The 20,596-nt window shown below is 47.1% G+C and overlaps 1 protein-coding gene across 4 annotated transcripts in view; it reads right to left on the bottom strand.

Annotated features, from left to right (window-relative positions):
- The window catches only part of LSP1 (lymphocyte specific protein 1), an 86,619-nt gene that overhangs the window by 11,232 nt on the left and 54,791 nt on the right, over positions 1-20,596 (bottom strand). For all 4 annotated transcript variants that reach the window (XM_034770290.1, XM_034770287.1, XM_034770286.1 and 1 more), the window contains 7 exons: positions 17,240-17,465; positions 15,988-16,116; positions 10,397-10,440; positions 5,246-5,327; positions 4,639-4,776; positions 3,179-3,259; positions 2,157-2,271 (listed from right to left, as the gene is read on the bottom strand). In XM_034770290.1, the coding sequence (XP_034626181.1) occupies positions 2,182-2,271; positions 3,179-3,259; positions 4,639-4,776; positions 5,246-5,327; positions 10,397-10,440; positions 15,988-16,116; positions 17,240-17,465 (790 nt within the window). In that variant the 3' untranslated portion in view covers positions 2,157-2,181. The remainder of the gene's footprint in view (positions 1-2,156; positions 2,272-3,178; positions 3,260-4,638; positions 4,777-5,245; positions 5,328-10,396; positions 10,441-15,987; positions 16,117-17,239; positions 17,466-20,596) is intronic.

The following is a 20,596-nucleotide window of genomic DNA, read 5'->3' on the forward strand; positions in this document are numbered from 1 at the left end:
TTGTGAAGGCCAAGACTATAACAGCGTTCAAAAGAAGAACTAGATAAGTTCAGGGAGAATACGTCAATCAGCGACTATTAGTCAGGATGGGTAGGGATGGTGTCCCTAGCCTTTGTTTGCCAGAAGCTGGGAATGGGCAACATGGGATGGATCACTTGATTACCTGTCCTGCTCGTTCCCTCTAGGGCACCTGGCATTAGCCACTGTTGGCAGACAGTATACTGGGCTAGACCTTTGGTCTGACCCAGTATGGCTGTTCTTATGACATGTTGTGGAAAGAGAAAGGGGAACGCAATAACTAAACCTCTTCAATGTGTGGTTGAAGTTACTAAGATATGTGGTGGCAGCCAAATCAGTAACTGTACAAGCCACCACTTGGAGACCACCTCGTTTCAAGAGCCTGCCAAGAGGAAGCAACTCAAAAGTGGAGGGTGCGGAGAAGAATGCTCAACACCCTGCCCTGTGACACTTTATAGTGAGCCTTCCAGTTGCTTAACAAGTGGTATAATGGGGCTCCCCAGGCCTCCTTGAGCGGAAAACCAGAGTGTGAAAGGGACTGCGTGATGAGGAAGGGGGAGAGAAGTGCCAAAACAAGATCGTTAGGGAGCGGAGAGATACTCAAGACATAAAACAGTCACGGAAGCAAGCGAAAGCAGAGGTGAAGCCCAGCACCCAAAGCCATTTCAGCCTTTTTGTCTTTAAGTACCAACATTTGGAGCCAGAAAAAGACTCTGAACTGCAGTACTGTGGGGCAACTTTGCCAAGCCCTCACCATTTAGAGTATTGGCTATGGCTGTCCTGGGGGAGGTCTAGTCATTGCCTGTTCGCCTTTCGAGGAGGGACTGAGTGATTCAGAGACAGGAGTCTAAATCTCCTAGACAAGCTCAAACTAATGAAGTGGTTTATTTCCCTGGATGGGGAGGAAAACCCCTTTATGTGAGCTGCAGGAACTCAAATAATGAGGTTTAACTGCACCTAGGAGAGCCAAGCTCAGCAAGGCCGGGCTTGGCACATGAAAGGAGAGTACAGCCAGGGGAATCTATGTGGATTTAGAGGACAAGGTGTACAATGAAAGCAGAGAGTTGAAGCAGGTTTTAGAAACAAGGAGCAGAGAGGTGGGTATGGTCACAAAGTGGCCTACAGGCCTCCACATCTGGGTACACAATCCTATTGGATGGGAATGCATGTGGTAATTAGGGAGGGATGGAAGGAAGAGGTCCTTTTGTAAAGACTGAGCTCTACATAAAGCTTGGAAAGTCAATAAAGGTTTTATGAGAAGTCAAGTGCTGGTTTTTCCTGCGCAGAGCATCAGACACTCAGGGTGCTTTGCCACTATCACACCTCTCGAAGCGAGCTCTTCTTTGCCCTTGAGTCTTTTACTACTGGTCACTTAAGATAGCACAGGGATATCTATTAATACAAGCACCACGGTCCTGAGAGGGTGGGGAACAGTCTCTGGGTTTCAAGTGGGCACAGACAACATCTACACTCTTCACCCACCCCCCCCTTAATGTGACTAGACTGTTCCTTCTGTGCCACTTGTCTATCTAGAAACAGTGCACATTTTCACAAGATCATTCCCCCACCCCACCCACAAGCATAGGCCTGATCCAAATGCCATTGAAGTCAATAGGAATCCTTTCATTGACCTCAATGGTCACTGGATCAGGTCCCATGAACACATTGGACACAGAGGACTTGGTCAGCTTCCATGACTCTCTGGAATGAACTCCAACTACCCCCCGCACCTGCAGTTCTTACTGTTTACAGCATAAAAGATCAGATTAAGCGATGTCTAGTTCAACCAAGGCACTTTTACTATGAGTGGGGCTGAGGTCAGTAGCTTCCATAAATAGTCTGATCTGCAAGGTAAGTTTTCTAGCTGCAGCTAACGTGGGCATCCTGCGCTGCACAGCTGCTAGAAAGAATTTCTTTGTGCATGCCCTTCTTCTACCCCGAAGAGCATTGTTTACCAAGAAGTAGGAGCCCACCCTTTGTCCATACAGTACCTTCCAACACACCCAAGTCTGGCTGGCAATGTCGAATGTATAGGCTGAAGGAACAGGTTTTACGCTTATTGTGCTGAATCGTCCTAGCTGTCCTGCCAGAGAAGTGCTAGGTGGTTCTCCTACAGTCAGAGGTTGTGTCTAACCTACCTGGTTGATTGATGCTCCACACACATTATTGCTCCGTTGCATCATCTATCAACACCTTCTTGTACTGGCCATGTCCAGTTGCTACAAACTTGTACTTCTTGCCAGAAGCAGTGGTCTGAATGGGAGAAGAGAAGTGAGGATTAGAGCCCTTCCTCAAGTGTCCATCTCCCAGCCTGTATCTCAATCAACACAAATAAGTTTCTTAAGTATTAAGAATCAAATAAACTGAAGTCTGAGGAGCAGGCGAGGTTCTCTAACTTCAATATTTTAATGTGGCCCAGATTACCACATGGGGTGAGAGCTTGTTCCTACCATCTGTTTGCCTAGACAAATACATACAATAAAATAATGGAGATTGATAATTATTGGAACTGCCAGATAATGCAACAATTTTAAAATTCATCATAACATCAATGGTAAGATGCAGCTCAGTCAAACCTCTCCAGTAACCCCATACCAAAAGGAGAGGCAGCATCAGAGTTGAAGTTCTATGGAGCCAGGGCTATTCTCAATCTTAGGCAAGAACCTTTTAATGCATTATACCCATGCACCCTTAGAGGCCTCCACATCTTCCAGAACTAGCAGACAGCCCAGAAACAGAACCCCAGGTATCTAAGCCACTCTGCACTTTCAGAGAAATAAGCTATTATTTAAAAATTTAAAAAACCTATTAATTAGCCCAACTTGCAGAGTTTCAATCCAAATGCAAATGATATCAGAGTCTGGTGGGAGGGAACCTTGGGCTTTGGTCCCAGCCCTTCGTTAAATTAGTGGGAATGTTTATTACAACAGATACGTTTAAAAAAGCAAAGCATGCCTTCCTGTCACTGCCATAGAGGATACCTCCTTTCGTCTAGGCCTATGCTTTTGTTCGTAGGCAACCTCAACCTATGCTCCAATATACAGGCATTCTTCTCCTTTCTCTCCCTCTCTGACCTAAGAGGGAATTCTCTTGAACAAACTCAGCCCCAATACCATAAAGCAAGTGCTATAACAAGGACATCTAGGAAGAAGCTACTTACCTTGATGTTGCCTTCATTTTTGGGGGTACCCTTCTGTTCCCACATGCTTCGCTTATTCACAATATCTCCAGCCACAATATCCTGGGGACATAAGAATGAATCTCATCACCCTGCCACCAACACAGCTGAAAGCTGCCTTTGTTCATTTCACACTGACTGAAGCCACCTGCCCAATAACTATGGTACTTGGCCATGTGATTGGGTAGAGTCACACTGGGCAGGCTGCATACCAGGGGGCACGAGACTTCCTTTTCTTAAAATACCAGATGTTGGAGGATGGTTAACAGAACACTGAATCTAAGGCCCAAGATGTAGGTTTTGTAGGGGAAAGGGTTTACAATATTAAGAAGTATTAATAGGAAAGTTTCTTTCCTAGGAAGCTTTAAGTGAAACAGTTTTCAGAGAGACATTTTTGATAGTGAGGCCTTTGCAACCTAGATGTTGCAGCATTGTGCTGGCACTTGAACCAGAAAATGCAATTCACTAGGAATGGAGAGTAGATTCTTTCCATTGTTTAAATTTACAACTTGGCTGTACCTTGGATGGCTCAGTGGGGTCTAATCAATACACAACTGGGGTGGCTCCTAGTGCAGACAAGGAAACAACTGTTTCCAGCAGTTCAGTTTAACTCCATTTCAAGCCGTGATAAACAAAACCAGTTTCCTTGGTATTTGCACTATTGTGGTTGGGGCTAATCCAGGTACAGACAAAGCTTTAGTGAATTGTAGGCAGTAGAAATAGAACATCTGAAAGTTTTAACATGGATGTCAATAGAAGAGGGGAAGAATGAGGTTTTAACCTGACATTGCTACTCCTGATACCATTGTCCTTTCAAGTCCCTACTCCACAGTGATATGCACCTGAATAATTTGAGTAAACCCAGCCAACCATGTAGCAGGGTAAGTTTTCTTCCTGAAGCTCATGCTGTTAGACACAGGGGCAGCCCTCTGACATTAAACAAAGCATAGGCATCGACTCAGTGGGTTCTCCGGGGCTGGAGCACCCACAGGGAAAAATTAGTGGGTGCTCTGCAGCCACTGGCAGCCAAGCTCCCCTGCCCCCCACCCCACCTCCTCCTCCGCGTCCCACCCTGAGCGTCCCGCGTTCCCGCTCCTCTGCCTACCTCCCAGCAGCGCCAAACAGCTGTAGCAAGCTCTGGGAGGGTGGGGGAGGAGCGGGAACGTGGCACACTCAGGGGAAGATGTGGGGCCAGGGTGGGAATTTGGGGAAGCAGTCGGAATAGGGGCAGGGAGGGGCAGAGACTTTGGGGAAGGGGTTGGAATGGGGGTGGGGCAGGACCTCATGGAAGGGGTGGAGTCAGGGCGGGGCTGGGGGCAGAGTGCGGGGGAGGGGGGTCAAGCACCCACTGGTGGGAGCAGAAGTTGGCGCCTATGAAACAAAGCTGTACCCCTTCTCCTGCAGTAGGAGTTGGCTGGGCATATAAGGCTCAGCAGTCTTACCTTACAGGATGGCGACTTAGAGGACTGAGCTGCAACCTCTCCAGTCTCCCAGAGGCTTTTTGTGCTGGCTACAACCATGCTTGTGGTGGCAAGTTCAAGGGAAGATTGTCGGACAAGTTTCGGAACCTTCTCGGATGTCTGGAAACAAAGCAAACCAGAGTGAAAGTGTTCCGAGCACTTGCAGATTTTTGTGAATAGATTCTTGGAGAAAGGAGGTTGTAAATAATCATTTCAATGGATACATTAACTACAGAGTCAGGGGACAGAAACAAACAAGAACATGGAGGCTAAGTTGAAGTACATTGTGCCCATTCAGGACAGAGGTGCAGAGAGGAGACCGCCCTTGTCTGGTGTAGTAAGATAGGAGAAAATGGCTTGTTCACATCTCCAGCGCTCCTGCTCAAAAGACACACGATTCCTTATCCTGATGAATTAAAGAGCATGGAGGGATTTAGGAAGATTAGATTCGATCCCTTCTAGCATTATTATAGCTAGTTGCTAGGGCAGTCTACAAGGACCAAAGGAGGTGAGGTCTATCCAGAATAGAATAGAGCCTATATGGGGCTGGGAGTTGAGAACATGCCACCTATATGATCAAGAGCATCACCTCAATGGCATGAGTGTACTGCTCCAGTCTGTCATCAATCTTGGAAACAGGAAGTGGTGGCTGAGTCTTCTTCACACTGTTGCTGGAGAAAGAAGGAAGTGTTATTGCCTTAAGCTCATCAGAGTGAAGTATACCCAAGCCTCTTTTGGGAAGAAGCCACTAGTTTTCCCCCACCCCCACGTCACAAATGCTGGTTCTGAAAGATGTCCAAGTGACCAAGCGGCAGCAAACAGGGCTGCTAACAGGGGAGTTTGAGAGGGAGTTCTCATTGGAGGAGAAGGGGCCGGCAGGGGCTGGGTGCTGGGACGGACGCCGAGCCCTGAGCAGGGGGCGGGGCTTGGCTGATCAAGGGGCCCATAAAAGCGGCCGCCCAGCCAGGCAGCGGTACAGCTGCGAGCAGCGGCAACTAACAGGGGAGTTTGAGAGGGAGTTTGCAGGGGGAGGCAGGAGGGCACGGTGTGGTGTGTGCTCTGAGTCCACAGGTGCTGTGGGCAGGGAGTGCAGCAGGCATGAGCCAAGCAGCAGGAGCAGACAGAATGCAGATGGTGGCATGTGGAAGCTGTGGTATGTATATGGTCCTAGCAGGGGAGCTGGAACACAGGTATGTGTGTATGAAGTGTCGCCTGATAGTGTTACTGGAGGAAAAGATTAAGGGGCTAGAGATGCAGGTAGATACCCTGGTGGAGTTTAGGCGGGGGTTTGAGCAGCTGATGGAGGACAGGCAAGGAGGGGCTGAAGGAGAGTGTCCTGCAGCGCAGGTAGAGGCAGAGGACGGTGAGAGGGGAATGGAAGGGGGAGAACATGGGAGGTGGAAGCATGTGACTGTGAGAAGCAGGCCAAGGAAAAGAAGGGCCAGCGAGGGGGGAATAGAACTCAGGAATAGGTTCGAGTGTTTGGATAGCGAGGTGGAGGGGCAGCAGGTGGCGGCTGAAGGTGGGAGAGTGAGGAAGAAGAGAAGAGCAGCTAGTCCGAGAGAGAGAGGGGAGGAGTTGATGGAGACAGCACCAATTCTGGGCCCCGGGAGGAATCAGGAAGGCATAAGGGGGAGCATAACGGAAGATAGGAACAGGCACAGGTCAGGACTAGAGGGACTAGAGACTAGATTACTAGATTGCACTGTTGCCAGGCGACGGCAGGTGTATGTAATTGGAGACTCTTTACTGAGGAGATTGGACAGGCCTGTGACCAGGGCGGACCCGGAGAACAGAAGGGTGTGCTGTCTACCGGGCGCAAAGATACGCGATGTGGACCTGCGGTTGAAAAGGATCCTAAAAGGAGCAGGTAAGAACCCCTTGATAATCCTTCATGTAGGAACGAATGACATGGCTAGGTTCTCGTTAGAGAGAATCAAGGGAGATTATGCTAGGCTGGGGAAGACGCTCAAGGAGATAGAGGCTCAGATTATCTTTAGTGGGATTCTGCCCGTTCCGAGGGAAGGGCAGCAAAGGGCTGATAGGATTGTGAGAATAAATAGTTGGCTAAGAGAGTGGTGCTATAAGGAGGGCTTTGGGATGTATGGCCACTGGGAGGCTTTCGGGGACAGGCACCTGTTCTCGCGGGATGGGCTTCACCTGAGTAGGGAAGGAAATAGACTTCTGGGAGGGAGGCTGGCTCATCTTATCAAAAGAGCTTTAAACTAGGAAGTTTGGGGAGAAGGTTGGGAGATGCACAGTTAATCTCCACGCCAGATTCCAGTATGGAAAAGGTGAGTAAAATGAGAGGAGACATAGCCGGGGAGATGAGATTGGACATAGGAAGGACAGGGGGGACGGACGCAAGGAGGCCCGCAACTTATAGTGCTACGAATGGGAGACAGGCTAAACGACATACATTAGGGTGTTTATACACCAATGCCAGAAGCCTAGGTAATAAAATGGAGGAATTGGAGCTCTTGGTCCAAGAGCTGAAACCAGATATCGTAGGAATAACAGAAACGTGGTGGAATGGCAGTCACGACTGGAACACAGGTATGGAGGGGTATGCGCTGTTTAGGAAAGACCGGAACAAAGGTAAAGGTGGGGGGGTGGCATTGTATGTCAATAGTGAAATAAGCTGTAAAGAAATAATAGTTGATGGATTAGATAACACAGAGTCCGTCTGGGCAATACTCACACTGGGTAATAGGACTACTAGAGCCTCTCCGGGGATAGTGCTCGGAGTGTGCTATAGACCGCCGGGATCGACCCAGGATATGGATAAGGAACTATTTAATGTGTTTAGAGAAGTAATTACTAATAGAAACTGTGTAATTATGGGGGACTTTAACTTCCCAGATATAGATTGGGGCACAAACGCTAGTAGTAATAATAGGGCTCAGATGTTCCTAGATGTGCTTGCTGATCAATTCCTTCATCAAGTGGTAGCTGAACCGACGAGGGGGGAGGCCATTTTAGATTTGATTCTGGTAAGTAGTGAGGACCTCGTTGAGGAAGTGGTAGTGGGGGACAATTTGGGCTCCAGTGATCATGAGCTAATTCGGTTTAAAATACATGGGAGGAGTAACAGAATTAAGTCAAAGACTAGGGTTTATAATTTTAAAAAGGCCAATTTTAACAAATTAAGGGGACTGGTAAGGGAAGTGGATTGGGCAAACGTATTAATGGATCTAAAGGCAGAAGAAGCCTGGGATTACTTCAAGTTAAAGATGCATGAGCTGTCGGAGGCCTGCATTCCAAAAAAGGGAAAAAGATTACAAAGCAGGAGATTTAGACCGAGCTGGATGAGCGACCGACTCAAAGGGGCGATTAGGAAAAAACAGAAAGCGTACAAAGAGTGGAAGAGGGGAGGGATTAGTAAAGAAACTTACCTTAGCGAAGTCAGAGAATGTAGAGATAGAGTGAGAAAGGCCAAAGGCCGTGTAGAGTTGGACCTAGCGAGGGGAATTAAAAGCAATAGTAAGAGGTTTTACAGCCATATAAATAGGAAGAAAGCAAAGAAAGAAGAAGTGGGACCGCTGAAGACTATTGCCGGAGAGGAGATTAAAGACAATCTAGGCATGGCGCAATATCTCAATGAATATTTTGCATCGGTGTTTAATGAGGCCAATGAAGGTATTAGGGATACTAGCACCACTACAGAGGGGCATTCAGGATGGGGGATTACCGTATCCGAGGTAGAAACAAAACTTGAATGCCTTAATGGGGCTAAGTCGGGAGGACCGGACGATCTTCATCCGAGAATATTGAAGGAATTGGCGTGGGAAATAGCAGGCCCATTAGCGATAATATTTAATGAATCTGTAAACTCGGGGGTGGTCCCGTTAGACTGGAGAATAGCTAATGTGGTTCCTATTTTCAAGAAAGGGAAAAAAAGTGATCCGGGTAACTACAGGCCTGTTAGTTTAACATCTGTAGTGTGCAAGGTGTTAGAGAAAATTCTGAAAGAGAAACTAGTTGAGGACCTGGAGGTTAGTGGCAATTGCGATAAATTACAACATGGTTTTACGAAGGGCAGATCGTGCCAAACGAATCTGATCTCCTTCTTCGAGAAAGTAACGGATTTATTAGATAAGGGAAATGCGGTGGACCTAATATACCTGGATTTCAGTAAAGCGTTTGATACTGTACCCCATGAGGAATTATTGGTTAAACTGAAAAACATGGGGATCGATATGAAAATCCAGAGGTGGATAAGGAATTGGTTAATGGGGAGAATGCAGCGGGTCGTATTAAAGGGTGAACTGTCGGGTTGGAGGGAGGTTACTAGTGGAGTGCCTCAAGGTTCGGTTTTGGGACCCATTTTATTTAATCTATTTATAACTGACCTCGGAACCGATTGCAGGAGTGGGCTGATAAAGTTTGCGGATGATACGAAGGTGGGAGGCGTTGTAAATTCGGAGGAGGATAGGGATATCCTGCAGGGAGACTTGAACGAGCTTGTGAATTGGAGTATCAGGAATAGGATGAAATTTAATAGTAAAAAGTGTAAGGTGATGCATTTGGGGATGACTAATAAAAATTTTAGTTACAAGATGGGGACGCATTGGTTAGAAGTAACGGAAGAGGAGAAGGACCTAGGGGTCCTAGTAGACCGCAGGATGACTATGAGTCGACAATGCGACATGGCGGTGAAAAAAGCCAATGCTGTCTTGGGATGCATTAGGCGAGGTATATCTAGTAGGGATAAGGAGGTCCTGCTTCCGTTGTACAAGGCGCTGGTGAGACCTCATTTGGAGTACTGTGTGCAGTTCTGGTCTCCCATGTTTAAAAAAGATGAACTCAAACTGGAACGGGTGCAGAGAAGGGCCACTAGGATGATCAGAGGAATGGAAAACCTGTTGTATGAAAAGAGACTAGAGGAGCTTGGGTTGTTTAGTCTGACAAAGCGAAGGCTGAGGGGGGATATGATTGCTATCTTTAAATATATTAGAGGGATTAATACGAGGGAGGGAGAAGAATTATTCCAGCTTAGTACTAATGTGGATACGAGAACGAATGGATATAAACTGGCCGTGGGGAGGTTCAGGCTTGAAATTAGACGAAGGTTTCTGACCGTCAGAGGGGTGAAATATTGGAACGGCCTTCCGAGGGAAACGGTGGGGGCGACGGACCTGTCTGGTTTTAAGATTAAGTTAGATAAATTTATGGAGGGAATGGTTTAATGGTAAAACATAGTAGTCAAGGAAAACCAAGAAATGGTAGGTAAATTGTATAATGGCTGACAGGGGTCAGGCTGGAGACTCTTGCCTATATGCTCGGGGTCTTACTGATCGCCATATTTGGGGTCGGGAAGGAATTTTCCTCCAGGGCAGATTGGCTGAGCCTCTGGAGGTTTTTCGCCTTCCTCCGCAGCATAGGGCAGGGATCTCTAGCAGGAGGGTTTCTGCCGATTGAAGTCACCTAAAACAGGATTGGGGACTTCAACAGCAGAGTCCAGGGAAGGGGTAGGGACGGTTTTATGGCCTGCAGCATGCAGGGGGTCAGACCAGATGATCATAATGGTCCCTTCTGACCTTAAAGTCTATGAGTCTATGAGTCTATGAGACCCACTAAGCAATAGGACACTGTTCCCCATCAACCCACCAGCAGAGCCCTCCAGCATGATCACTTGGAATTGTGTCTTTGGTTCAAGTGCAGGTCTGTGTTACAGTAATACTCGAATCAAAGCCCAGTGGAGAATTACCAACAGGTCAATCAGTGGAAGGAGAATTACCTTTTCTTTATTGAGCGGTTCAGGGATTCAGTTCGGTCTGTGATCTAAGTGGGAAGAGATGAGAAAGAAGAGACATCAGTTTTCCCTGCTGCCCTGAGTCCCTCATCTTAATTGGCTATAACTTGAATCAGTGAGTTCTCCCCACCCCTAATTGAGAGATTTGGGTCATTTCAAAAGTATCTTGTTTCCTCCCACCTCCCTACCTGAACCCTGGAATGACAGAACCATCAGTCAATCCACTTGGGTGTCCCTATAACTCCCCACTTTGCAGTCAAGAGGTGGCATCTTCAGCTGCAACAGCAATGATGGTAGATGCAGCAGACCTGATGGTGCTGGACCAACAATTCTGGGAGGTGGCTTCAAAGTGGAGGAGCTACCAGGAAAGTGAACTTCCAGAGTATCATAGGATGAACTGCAGTGAAGAGTCAAACATCTGTATTTTAAAAAGCTTCCCCCCACGTTTCCAGCCCAGTGATTCCCCCATCTTGAAGGAAGAGTCACATCTAGGGCAGAGTGCAGGAGGAAAAGCTGCAGGACACTTGTACCTAGTCCATTCCCCACTGCAGCCGCAGCCTGATCCTGTTCTCCGAGGGTCACTAATTCATCTGGCCACAGGAGCAGCTAACATGCATGTTGGCTGCCAGTGTAAGCAGCAACCTGACCACCAGGCTTCTCTCCTCCCATCCCATCATATTCTAGCACATGGGTGACCCTGGGGCCAAGCTGCAGGGCCTCTCCACTGTAAGACTCACATAGGCTCTTGGTGATGATGAGTAGAATGGAAGGGGCAGGTATAGATAAAGGTAAAGACAAGAGGGGGAAAAAGGCAGGAAAAAGAGGAAGATGGATAGAAGACGGCATCTGTGAGGGTACAGAGTTTACACTGGCCGTTCCACTGCAAGAAGGCTCCAAGACAGAGGAGTGATTTAACCAGCAGAGCCTTCTGCACTGCCTAGGGAACAGGAATACAAGGCTCAGGAGCCTTCAAGCCAGCATGTAGTATATTCCTTACTACCAGGGAGTCCTACAAAACCAAGAATCAGAAGCCCCATGACCGTGATTCACCCTGCACACACATCTGCGTGCGGTAGGAGAACTGTGCACCATTAGCAGAGGGAGACAAGTAGTAAAAGCTGCAAAGCAGAAGGGTTTTAATAGACCTTCAGAGGTTACTGACCGTTTTAATTGAGCAATAAAGCATCTGACAAGACAAACTTGTCTTCTTGGTGACTGTCCAATTGCTATGTGGATATACGCAAGATAGATTAGAAGAGGCTGTTTGTAGGCTCTATTACTTTAAACAGGGATGCATTAGGATGATGGTTCTGCTGGTTTATAGCATACTTGTTTGGGAGTTTTTTGGGAGCAGTACATATCGCATCCATTTTCTGCTCTGGAAAATTATTCCTTTATCAGCAGAGCTCAGCCTGTCAGAGCTGCAACATTTGAGAGGCTGGGCAGTGTTTGCAGTTTGAGCTCAGGACTGTGAATCCAGAGATCTGGGCTCCAAGCCTCCATCACTCTGCCCCTTGTGCAGTCATTGGCTCCTGTGCCATGTGTGCTGCACACGACCATTCCAACCGGACAGCACCTTACACTGGTGTGAAAGGGACAGGACAGAGAATCAGCCCTCTGGGTTCTGTTCCCAGCACAAGCAGCAAGTTAACTGGCATCTCGGGCAGGTTGTAGATCACCATCTGTGTCTGGGCTTCTGAAGAGTAAGGATAGCACATCACAACCTGCATCTATTGGGTATTTACAGAAGTTTTGTAATCCTTGGAGGAGAGGCACTATACAGGAACAAGGGATTGCTCTCTTGTTCCGTTCCCCCACCAAGACTCCAGCATTAACATTGCTCCCATGTCCACAGAAAGCTATCACAAGTACCAACCGGAGAAGTTGCTTCATTTCTGCATGACACTAGTCACAGCCTTTCTGCACTGCTCACTTACCTGAACCCTGCTCCCCAGCCCAGACCTTCACATTGACGAATTTGCAGAACTCCTCTATTCATTTAGAGGACAGAAGGGAACATTATAAATATCTAGCTGACCTCCTGGCTCCAGGCCATAAAGAAAGTCTGTGACAAGACTTCAGGTGCCTAGCTTCCCTTCTTCTGTGGTTGGCTACTTCATGCTTTGAGAATCCCTTCATTCCTCCATTGCTCCCATTTTTTAAAATCCCCCTTTCCTGGCCACAGAGGCCTTTGAAGTCTCAGACAGCTACTTGTTATGCTAAGACCTCACCCACCCACCCAGGACCTCTGGATCTAAGAGACACAAGCTTCAACTGCCTGAGCTAAAGGAGCGAGCTTCCCCGTCTCACTACAGTAGTCACTACCGTGGTTAAAACTGTAAGAGCGTTTATGTCCTAATCCTACTTTTCTCCCCACAGGCCCATGCCCTTCCATACCATGACTGGTTTGGAAAGATTCCATTCTTGGTTTCTTATGGCCGATCCTGGCTTTTAAATTTTATTTATATTAGTTTAAACAAAATTCCTTCAACTGCTTGTGCGTAAGAACTCCTTTCTGATTTGCAAAGATTGTGAGCACCTCTCTCCCCTGAATGAATGCGTGTACAGCCTGCTCGGTGGGGAACTTCCCCACCAACACCATAAAGGCCCCTTCAGAGGCAGTGGATAGTTAACCCCTTCCCTGCTGTGTACGAAATTGTTCATAGCAACAGTTCCATAGGACAGTATAGGGATTTGGGGGTTGCACTGCAAGAGAGCTTCTGTCCCTAGTACCAAAGGTAGGGGGGATTTTTCAGAAGCACAAGCCCAATTCTGTTCTCACCGAAGTCCATGGTAACGCTCCAGAACTAGATTTTTTTTTTTTTTGGCTGCATGCACCACCCACTCCCCTCTCTTAGTGCAGTGAGGGGGTCTCTCTTCCTGGCTTGATAGTCACACACACATTCCCATCACGTGTCACAATGCAAATAGACTGGGGCCAGAATCCAGGTAGTTCTATTGCTCCCCCGAAGTTTGATTTTTATTGTTAACGTTTCCTGTAATGTAACAATGTTCTGCTGCCCGTCTGAGTAGCACCTCCGACAGTTACAAACGAAACACTCCCCTTCCTATATGTTTCTTGTCACAACACCTTTTGAAAGTGACATAACTCTCCCTGGCCAGGCAACATTGAGTCACATGCAGGCAGCATGGGGTTTAAGAGCCACTAGGGGAGCACAATGCTAACAGGTGCGTAAGACCACTCGAACGCTCAGCCATCACCCCAAAGACTAATGAAGTCTGCACGCACTGGACTCCTCACTCTCCATCCTAATCTGTGGCCAACAAGATCAATTCTGACAGGAGAAGGAAAAAGCCATTTTCCCCATACACCTACCATATCTGGATACACAGGGCTGCGAATCCACATGACATTGAGGGGACGTGTATCAAGCAGACCCAGTATTGCATGGTAGGAAACAAGACAGACTATCAGTTTGGATTAAACTTGTGAAGGTAGAAGATGGCCAGGCTTACTACTGCTTTGTATTATAAAAGTTCTTAGAGGCCCCAGTTGCGACCAGGGCTCCATTGTGCTAGGTGCTGTACATTCCCATAGGGAGAGGCAATCCCTGCTCTCAAGAGCTGACTGCGTAAGTAGACAAGACAGACAACAGATGGAGGAAGTATTACCCCCATTTTACAAGTGAGGCATAGAGAGTAAGTGACTTCCCCAAGGTCACGCTGGAAGTCTGTGGTAGAGCTGGCAAGTGAATCCAGATCTTGGAAATGGCAGAGATGCTTAATGACTTCTTTGTTTCGGTCTTCACCGAGAAGTCTGAAGGAATGCCTAACATAGTGAATGCTAATGGGAAGGGGGTAGGTTTAGCGGATAAAATAAAAAAAGAACAAGTTAAAAATCACTTAGAAAAGTTAGATGCCTGCAAGTCACCCGGGCCTGATGAAATGCATCCTAGAATACTCAAGGAGCTAATAGAGGAGGTATCTGAGCCTCTAGCTATTATCTTTGGAAAGTCATGGGAGACGGGAGAGATTCCAGAAGACTGGAAAAGGGCAAATATAGTGCCCATCTATAAAAAGGGAAATAAAAACAACCCAGGTAACTACAGACCAGTTAGTTTAACTTCTGTGCCAGGGAAGATAATGGAGCAAGTAATTAAGGAAATCATCTGCAAACACTTGGAAGGTGGTAAGGTGATAGGGAACAGCCAGCATGGATTTGTGAAGAACAAGTCATGTCAAACCAATCTGATAGCTTTCTTTGATAGGATAACGAGCCTTGTGGATAAGGGTGAAGCGGTGGATGTGGTATACCTAGACTTTAGTAAGGCATTTGATACGGTCTCGCATGATATTCTTATCGATAAACTAGGCAAATACAAATTAGATGGGGCTACTATAAGGTGGGTGCATAACTGGCTGGATAACCGTACTCAGAGAGTTGTTATTAATGGTTCCCAATCCTGCTGGAAAGGCGTAACGAGTGGGGTTCCGCAGGGGTCTGTTTTGGGACCGGCTCTGTTCAATATCTTCATCAACGACTTAAGATATTGGCATAGAAAGTACGCTTATTAAGTTTGCGGATGATACCAAACTGGGAGGGATTGCAACTACTTTGGAGGACAGGGTCATAATTCAAAATGATCTGGACAAATTGGAGAAATGGGCTGAGGTAAACAGGATGAAGTTTAACAAAGACAAATGCAAAGTGCTCCACTTAGGAAGGAAAAATCAATTTCACACATACAGAATGGGAAAAGACTGTCTAGGAAGGAGTACGGCAGAAAGGGATCTAGGGGTTATAGTGGACCACAAGCTAAATATGAGTCAACAGTGTGATGCTGTTGCAAAAAAAGCAAACATGATTCTGGGATGCATTAACAGGTGTGTTGTGAGCAAGACACGAGAAGTCATTCTTCCGCTCTACTCTGCTCTGGTTAGGCCTCAGCTGGAGTATTGTGTCCAGTTCTGGGCGCCGCATTTTAAAAAAGATGTGGAGAAATTGGAAAGGGTCCAAAGAAGAGCAACAAGAATGATTAAAGGTCTTGAGAACATGACCTATGAAGGAAGGCTGAAAGAACTGGGTTTGTTTAGTTTGGAAAAGAGAAGACTGAGAGGGGACATGATAGCAGTTTTCAGGTATCTAAAAGGGTGTCATAAGGAGGAGGGAGAGAACTTGTTCACCTTAGCCTCTAAGGATAGAACCAGAAACAATGGGTTTAAACTGCAGCAAGGGAGGTCTAGGTTGGACATTAGGAAAAAGTTCCTAACTGTCAGGGTGGTTAAACACTGGAACAAATTGCCTAGGGAGGTTGTGGAATCTCCGTCTCTGGAGATATTTAAGAGTAGGTTAGATAAATGTCTATCAGGGATGGTCTAGACAGTATTTGGTCCTGCCATGCGGGCAGGGGACTGGACTCGATGACCTCTCGAGGTCCCTTCCAGTCCTATAATCTATGAATCTATGAATCTCCTGAGGTCTTAAGTATTAGACCATCTTTCCTCCCCACTACATAGCACACCAGTCTCAGAGCAGGCCGCCAGGTCGCCTCTCGCTAAGGTTTAGGCCAGCTCTAACTGCACTTGCGATTCAGAGCTCTCTTAGCAGCACGTACCGTTGTGGAACTCGTTGGGGACTGGCCATCACATTGTTCACCCTCTTCCCCTTCCACGCTGGAGGTGCTCGGTGCTTTCTGGCGTTTTTCTGGTGTCTCCGCCTCCTCATTCCTCCTCCTTTTTTTCTCCTGAATGCAAAGAATGAACAGATCAAGAGCAAAGCTGATTAAATGCCTGCTGTAACAAGTGTCAGACCCACCCCCACAAGTGAAGCTTTGGACAAAGATACTCTGAGCTTTCTTTCACGTGTGAAAGATTCATTCTCCCAGTTGTCATTTTAAAAGACAACATTTTTACAGGTGCAAGGTCACCAAGTGAACTGGTGAGGTATTCTGCATGAGTTTTCACAAAGACATTTCCCACCAATTTTGCCCATCCCCCATCAGAAAGGAATATATATCCCCACTCTCAGGCAGGGGACAGGGAAAGTAACTGCATTTATTCTGAGAAGCTATGAAGCCATAATACCTCCTAATAAGAGGGATGTCATGATATATGCAATCACAGTCCATCTTAAACATTTATTACTACTAGAAGTGACACAGACAGGTTTCCATACAGCTTGAGTTCCATCTTTGTCTCCCTTGTTTACCAGGGCCACACCATGCCTGGGACTATATACAGCACAGACACCCCTAGTGGATGGAAGGCATCAATGCTGGACCCCAATTTCAGATCTATTAGTAGATCAGGCCAAGGCTTCTCAGAGCGTGGGACAAAAAAAAGGGAGGGGGGTTCTGAACACATAGGTTCTGAATTTTCTTAAGAGTCCTGTATCTGTGGCTTTGTAGGATTGGAGAAACTGACACTCCGTACTGAATGATGATGAGAGAGGGCAGAACAGATACCACAGCAGAGAACTTAGAACACAGAATTACAGGCCTTGTGGTACTTGTCAGAGCAGCACTAAGTTCTCTATTATGTGCAGTGACTGATTTTTGGGAGGGGAGGAGAGGAGAAAGGAGCCAGTAAACATGAAAGTGGCATCTACACACTTAAGCTGTGTGTAACTGGGGGTGCTTGCATAGCTGCAGCTATACCAATGCAAACTGCTGGGGTAGACGTGCTGCACCATCGTAAGGCAGGGTTTGCACTAGTGTGACCCTTGAAAGCTACTGGGATAGGTAAGTATCACAAGTACAAGCCCTGTTTGACACATTGCTGCGATGTCTACCCCAGATGATGGATGGGTCCCCCATGAAGTCACAGCCATACCAAGAGAAATCACAGATCCAATATTTCTGCCCTGACCTCCTGCCCAGCTTTCTCCTCCTCCTCCTCTTCTTGCTTCTGCTCTGGAATGCATTCTTCCTCAACAAGTTGCTGAGGCTCCTCTGTCTCCAGCGGCTCCTGCCTTATCTCCTCCTTCTCCCCGGGAATCTCCTCCGGGCCCTCCTGATTCAGCTGCACCTGCTCCAGCTTGACTTCAGCTTCCCTCAGACCACTGTCCTCTTCCTCATAGGAGTGTCTTGGAGACCTAGAGGTGGGAAGGGGAAGAAGCCTTTGAGAAGGGAAGTGAGTGTTTCAAACCCACAGAAAATCTGGTGTCCTGTACCTTTAAAACACCAGCTTTATTAGTAATGGCCCAACATACAACTGGAGTTCTAAAAATACTGTGCAAATGCAGATATACTATTTAGTGCAAGTAGGTTTTGGTTTAATGAGAAGCTAGTGCAAGGCAGAACTGGTCAATAAAACAGTAAGAAGAATTACAAACACTTTTGGGACATTTATACTAAGGCATGGATGAAATCTTTCAAAAACAGAAGGCAAATCAGGTCCACTTTTTATCATTGTTTGCATTATGGTGGCACATAAAAGGCCCAACTTAAGACAGATGCCCCACTGCACTAGGTGCTGTACAAGCAGAGCATGATGTAGCTCTTCAGGGCAGGGACTTACAGTCTAAACAGACTGAGGGTGGGAGGGGAAAAAAAACGGAGGCAGAGAGACTTGCCCAGGGTCAATGGCAGAGCTGGGAATAGGAGCCAGGACTCCTGGTTCCCAGCCCAGTGTTCTGTCCACTGGTCCACATTCATTCCAGCAGCAGGAGCTGGACCCAAAGCCTATTTAAGTCAATAGGATCCTTTCCATTGATTTCAGTGGGCTTTGGATCAGGCCCTAGGCTGTTTATCACATCGGTTTGGCTCCACGTACTATACTTGATTACATGAGGCAACTTCCCTTCTGAATAACTTCTGCAGTGCAATCCAGCTTCTTCGACAGCGAACTCGGTGCTAGATACCAGATGCCAGCATTACACAGACAGGAGAGCGCTTTCACAACCTCAAGCCTCCAATTTCTCAACCTTCATGTCAGACGCAGAGTCCCATCTGAAATGGGCCTGGGGCTACGGCTCAGCATGAGAGGAGTACAGTACAGTAATGGCGGAGGAAGACTGGTAAGAACTAAAAAATAAATGTCACTTCTCTGTGCTACAGAATTCCTGCTCCAGTCTCAACTGCAAAGACAACAAGAAATAATGCCTCCACATTTCTAGTTCCAGATGTATGGAGCAGGAGGAGATCCCCACCCCCTCTCCCTGAGCTCCAGAGCTGGACTTCCCCTGTCCAGCTAGGCTGTGACTGAGATCCCTTCAAATTTTGAGGCCATTTGGGCTAACTTGTGTGGTCTGAGGTTGGGCAAGACTAGCTTGAGTTCAAGGGGATTTCTCCCCCTTGTTCTTTTGTTCCCCAGCCACCTTCTGGGAGAATTTGATTTCTAACTACAGGACAGTCTGCATTATTCATTAGGGTACAAGAACCATTTACACACACACTCTCTCTACTGCCTGAATGTCTGTCCACACAGCTCCTTTTTTCGATACCATTTTTCTACCTGATTCCCCCTCCCCGCCCCCACTAGTAGAAACTAATGGAACCACTGGAATTCAGCCAAAGGAGAATGGAAACCCAGCAACGTTAAAGCCAAACATTCAAATCTACATTGTCAAAAGTAGGGCAAGAGGGAAATTGTGCAACTTTTTTCAAAATGCAAAGATCCCAAACAGCTCTAGTCCCAAGCTAGGTACACATCCCCTCTGCCCATCTCTAAAAGGTATCCCCAGCCAGGGGTACCCACTGCACATATTTCTTTGAAGCATTTAGAAAGAGGCTCGTGGCTTGATTTTCCAGAGACACTAAAATGACTGACACTGCAGGCCATTTGCCAGGTCACAGCAAGGTCTCCATATCTAAACTGGACACAGCTGGAATCCATTTGGCTCACTTGTGGGTCAATACTGATCAAATAGATATTAGAGTTATAATAAAGTGTTTAGACTACTGAATGCATGCGAGTTGCTGCATGCATTAATCTTACTCTCAATAGCGGGGTTCCATACTGTAATGCAATATTGGAGCAGTTGTATTGTGAACCTCTGATACTGAATGAATTGCTGTACGGTACTAGAGTGATATTTGCATGAAGAGCTGCTCTTCTACAGAAATTGTTATGACCCTGTCAAAAGAGGCTGCCCATCAATACCAGACAGGCTACGGGTGGCTCTTACAACAATTGAGGAATTGTCAACAAGAGGACAAGAGACTTATTGTTGTTCTGCTCCCCTCCCCGTGAAGGTCAGTCACGCAAGTGGACTCCTCCTAGCAGCTGAGTTTGCAGCTCAAAGCATGTAGCAAGAAGGGGATAAAAATCCCAAGCAAAAGGAACTACTAGGTATCTCTATGCTGCTGCAACTCTGGGGAGGCAAGGGCCAGGTCTACACTACAGAACTAGTATAACTAAAGTCACTCAGGGGTTATGAAATATCCCCACCCCTGACAGGGCCAGCTCCAAGTTTTTTGCCACCCCAAGCAAAAACATTTTCCCGTGGCCCCCCCGGCCCTGCCCCAACTCTGCCCCTTCCCCACCCCATTCCAACCCCTTCCCCAAATCCCCGGCCCGCCTCCTCCCCCAGGGGCACCGTATTTCCCCTCCTACCCCTCCCTCCAGGATCCAGAGTGCCGCCCCTTGGAAAGTGCCGCCCCAAGCACATGCTTGGAGCACTGATGCCTAGAGCCATCCCTGACCCCTGAGAGAGGTCCTTATACCGACTTAATCACCCCGCCCTCCCCCCATGGGCAGCACTATGTCAACGGGAGAGCTTCTCCTGTCAACATAGCTATTGTCTCTCAAGGAGGTGAACTAACTACACTGAGGGGAGAAACTCTCCCCTCAGTGTAGGAGCATCTTTACTTAAAATGCTGCATTGCCACTGTAGCACTTAAGTGTAGATCTGCCTGAGGTGTTCTTAGGCATAAGCAAGAGATCCCCAGCTCCTTAGCCTGTGTTAGCCCTAAAGAACAAACAAACCAACCAAGCTTGTGATTATAGAAAGTTTCAAAACCTAATATAGGCGAAGACTAGCATGTGTGTGTGTGTTTGCTTGCTTGTAAATAACTCATTTCCTTTTCCTGTTTAAAAAAAAAAAAATCTTCATATAGTTTGCCATAGGCCTGGCTACAAGCATTGAGACCTAAAGCACAATTGACCTGGGGTAAGTGGCTGATCCTTTGGGACTAGGAATAACCGGGATATTGCTGTGATTCTTAGTCTCAGTCCTCTATCACAGAGATACACTTACCCGGGTGGCAAGACAGACGGGAGTAC

Source organism: Trachemys scripta, chromosome 4, assembly GCF_013100865.1.
Source record: "Trachemys scripta elegans isolate TJP31775 chromosome 4, CAS_Tse_1.0, whole genome shotgun sequence".
Taxonomy (NCBI): domain Eukaryota; kingdom Metazoa; phylum Chordata; order Testudines; family Emydidae; genus Trachemys; species Trachemys scripta.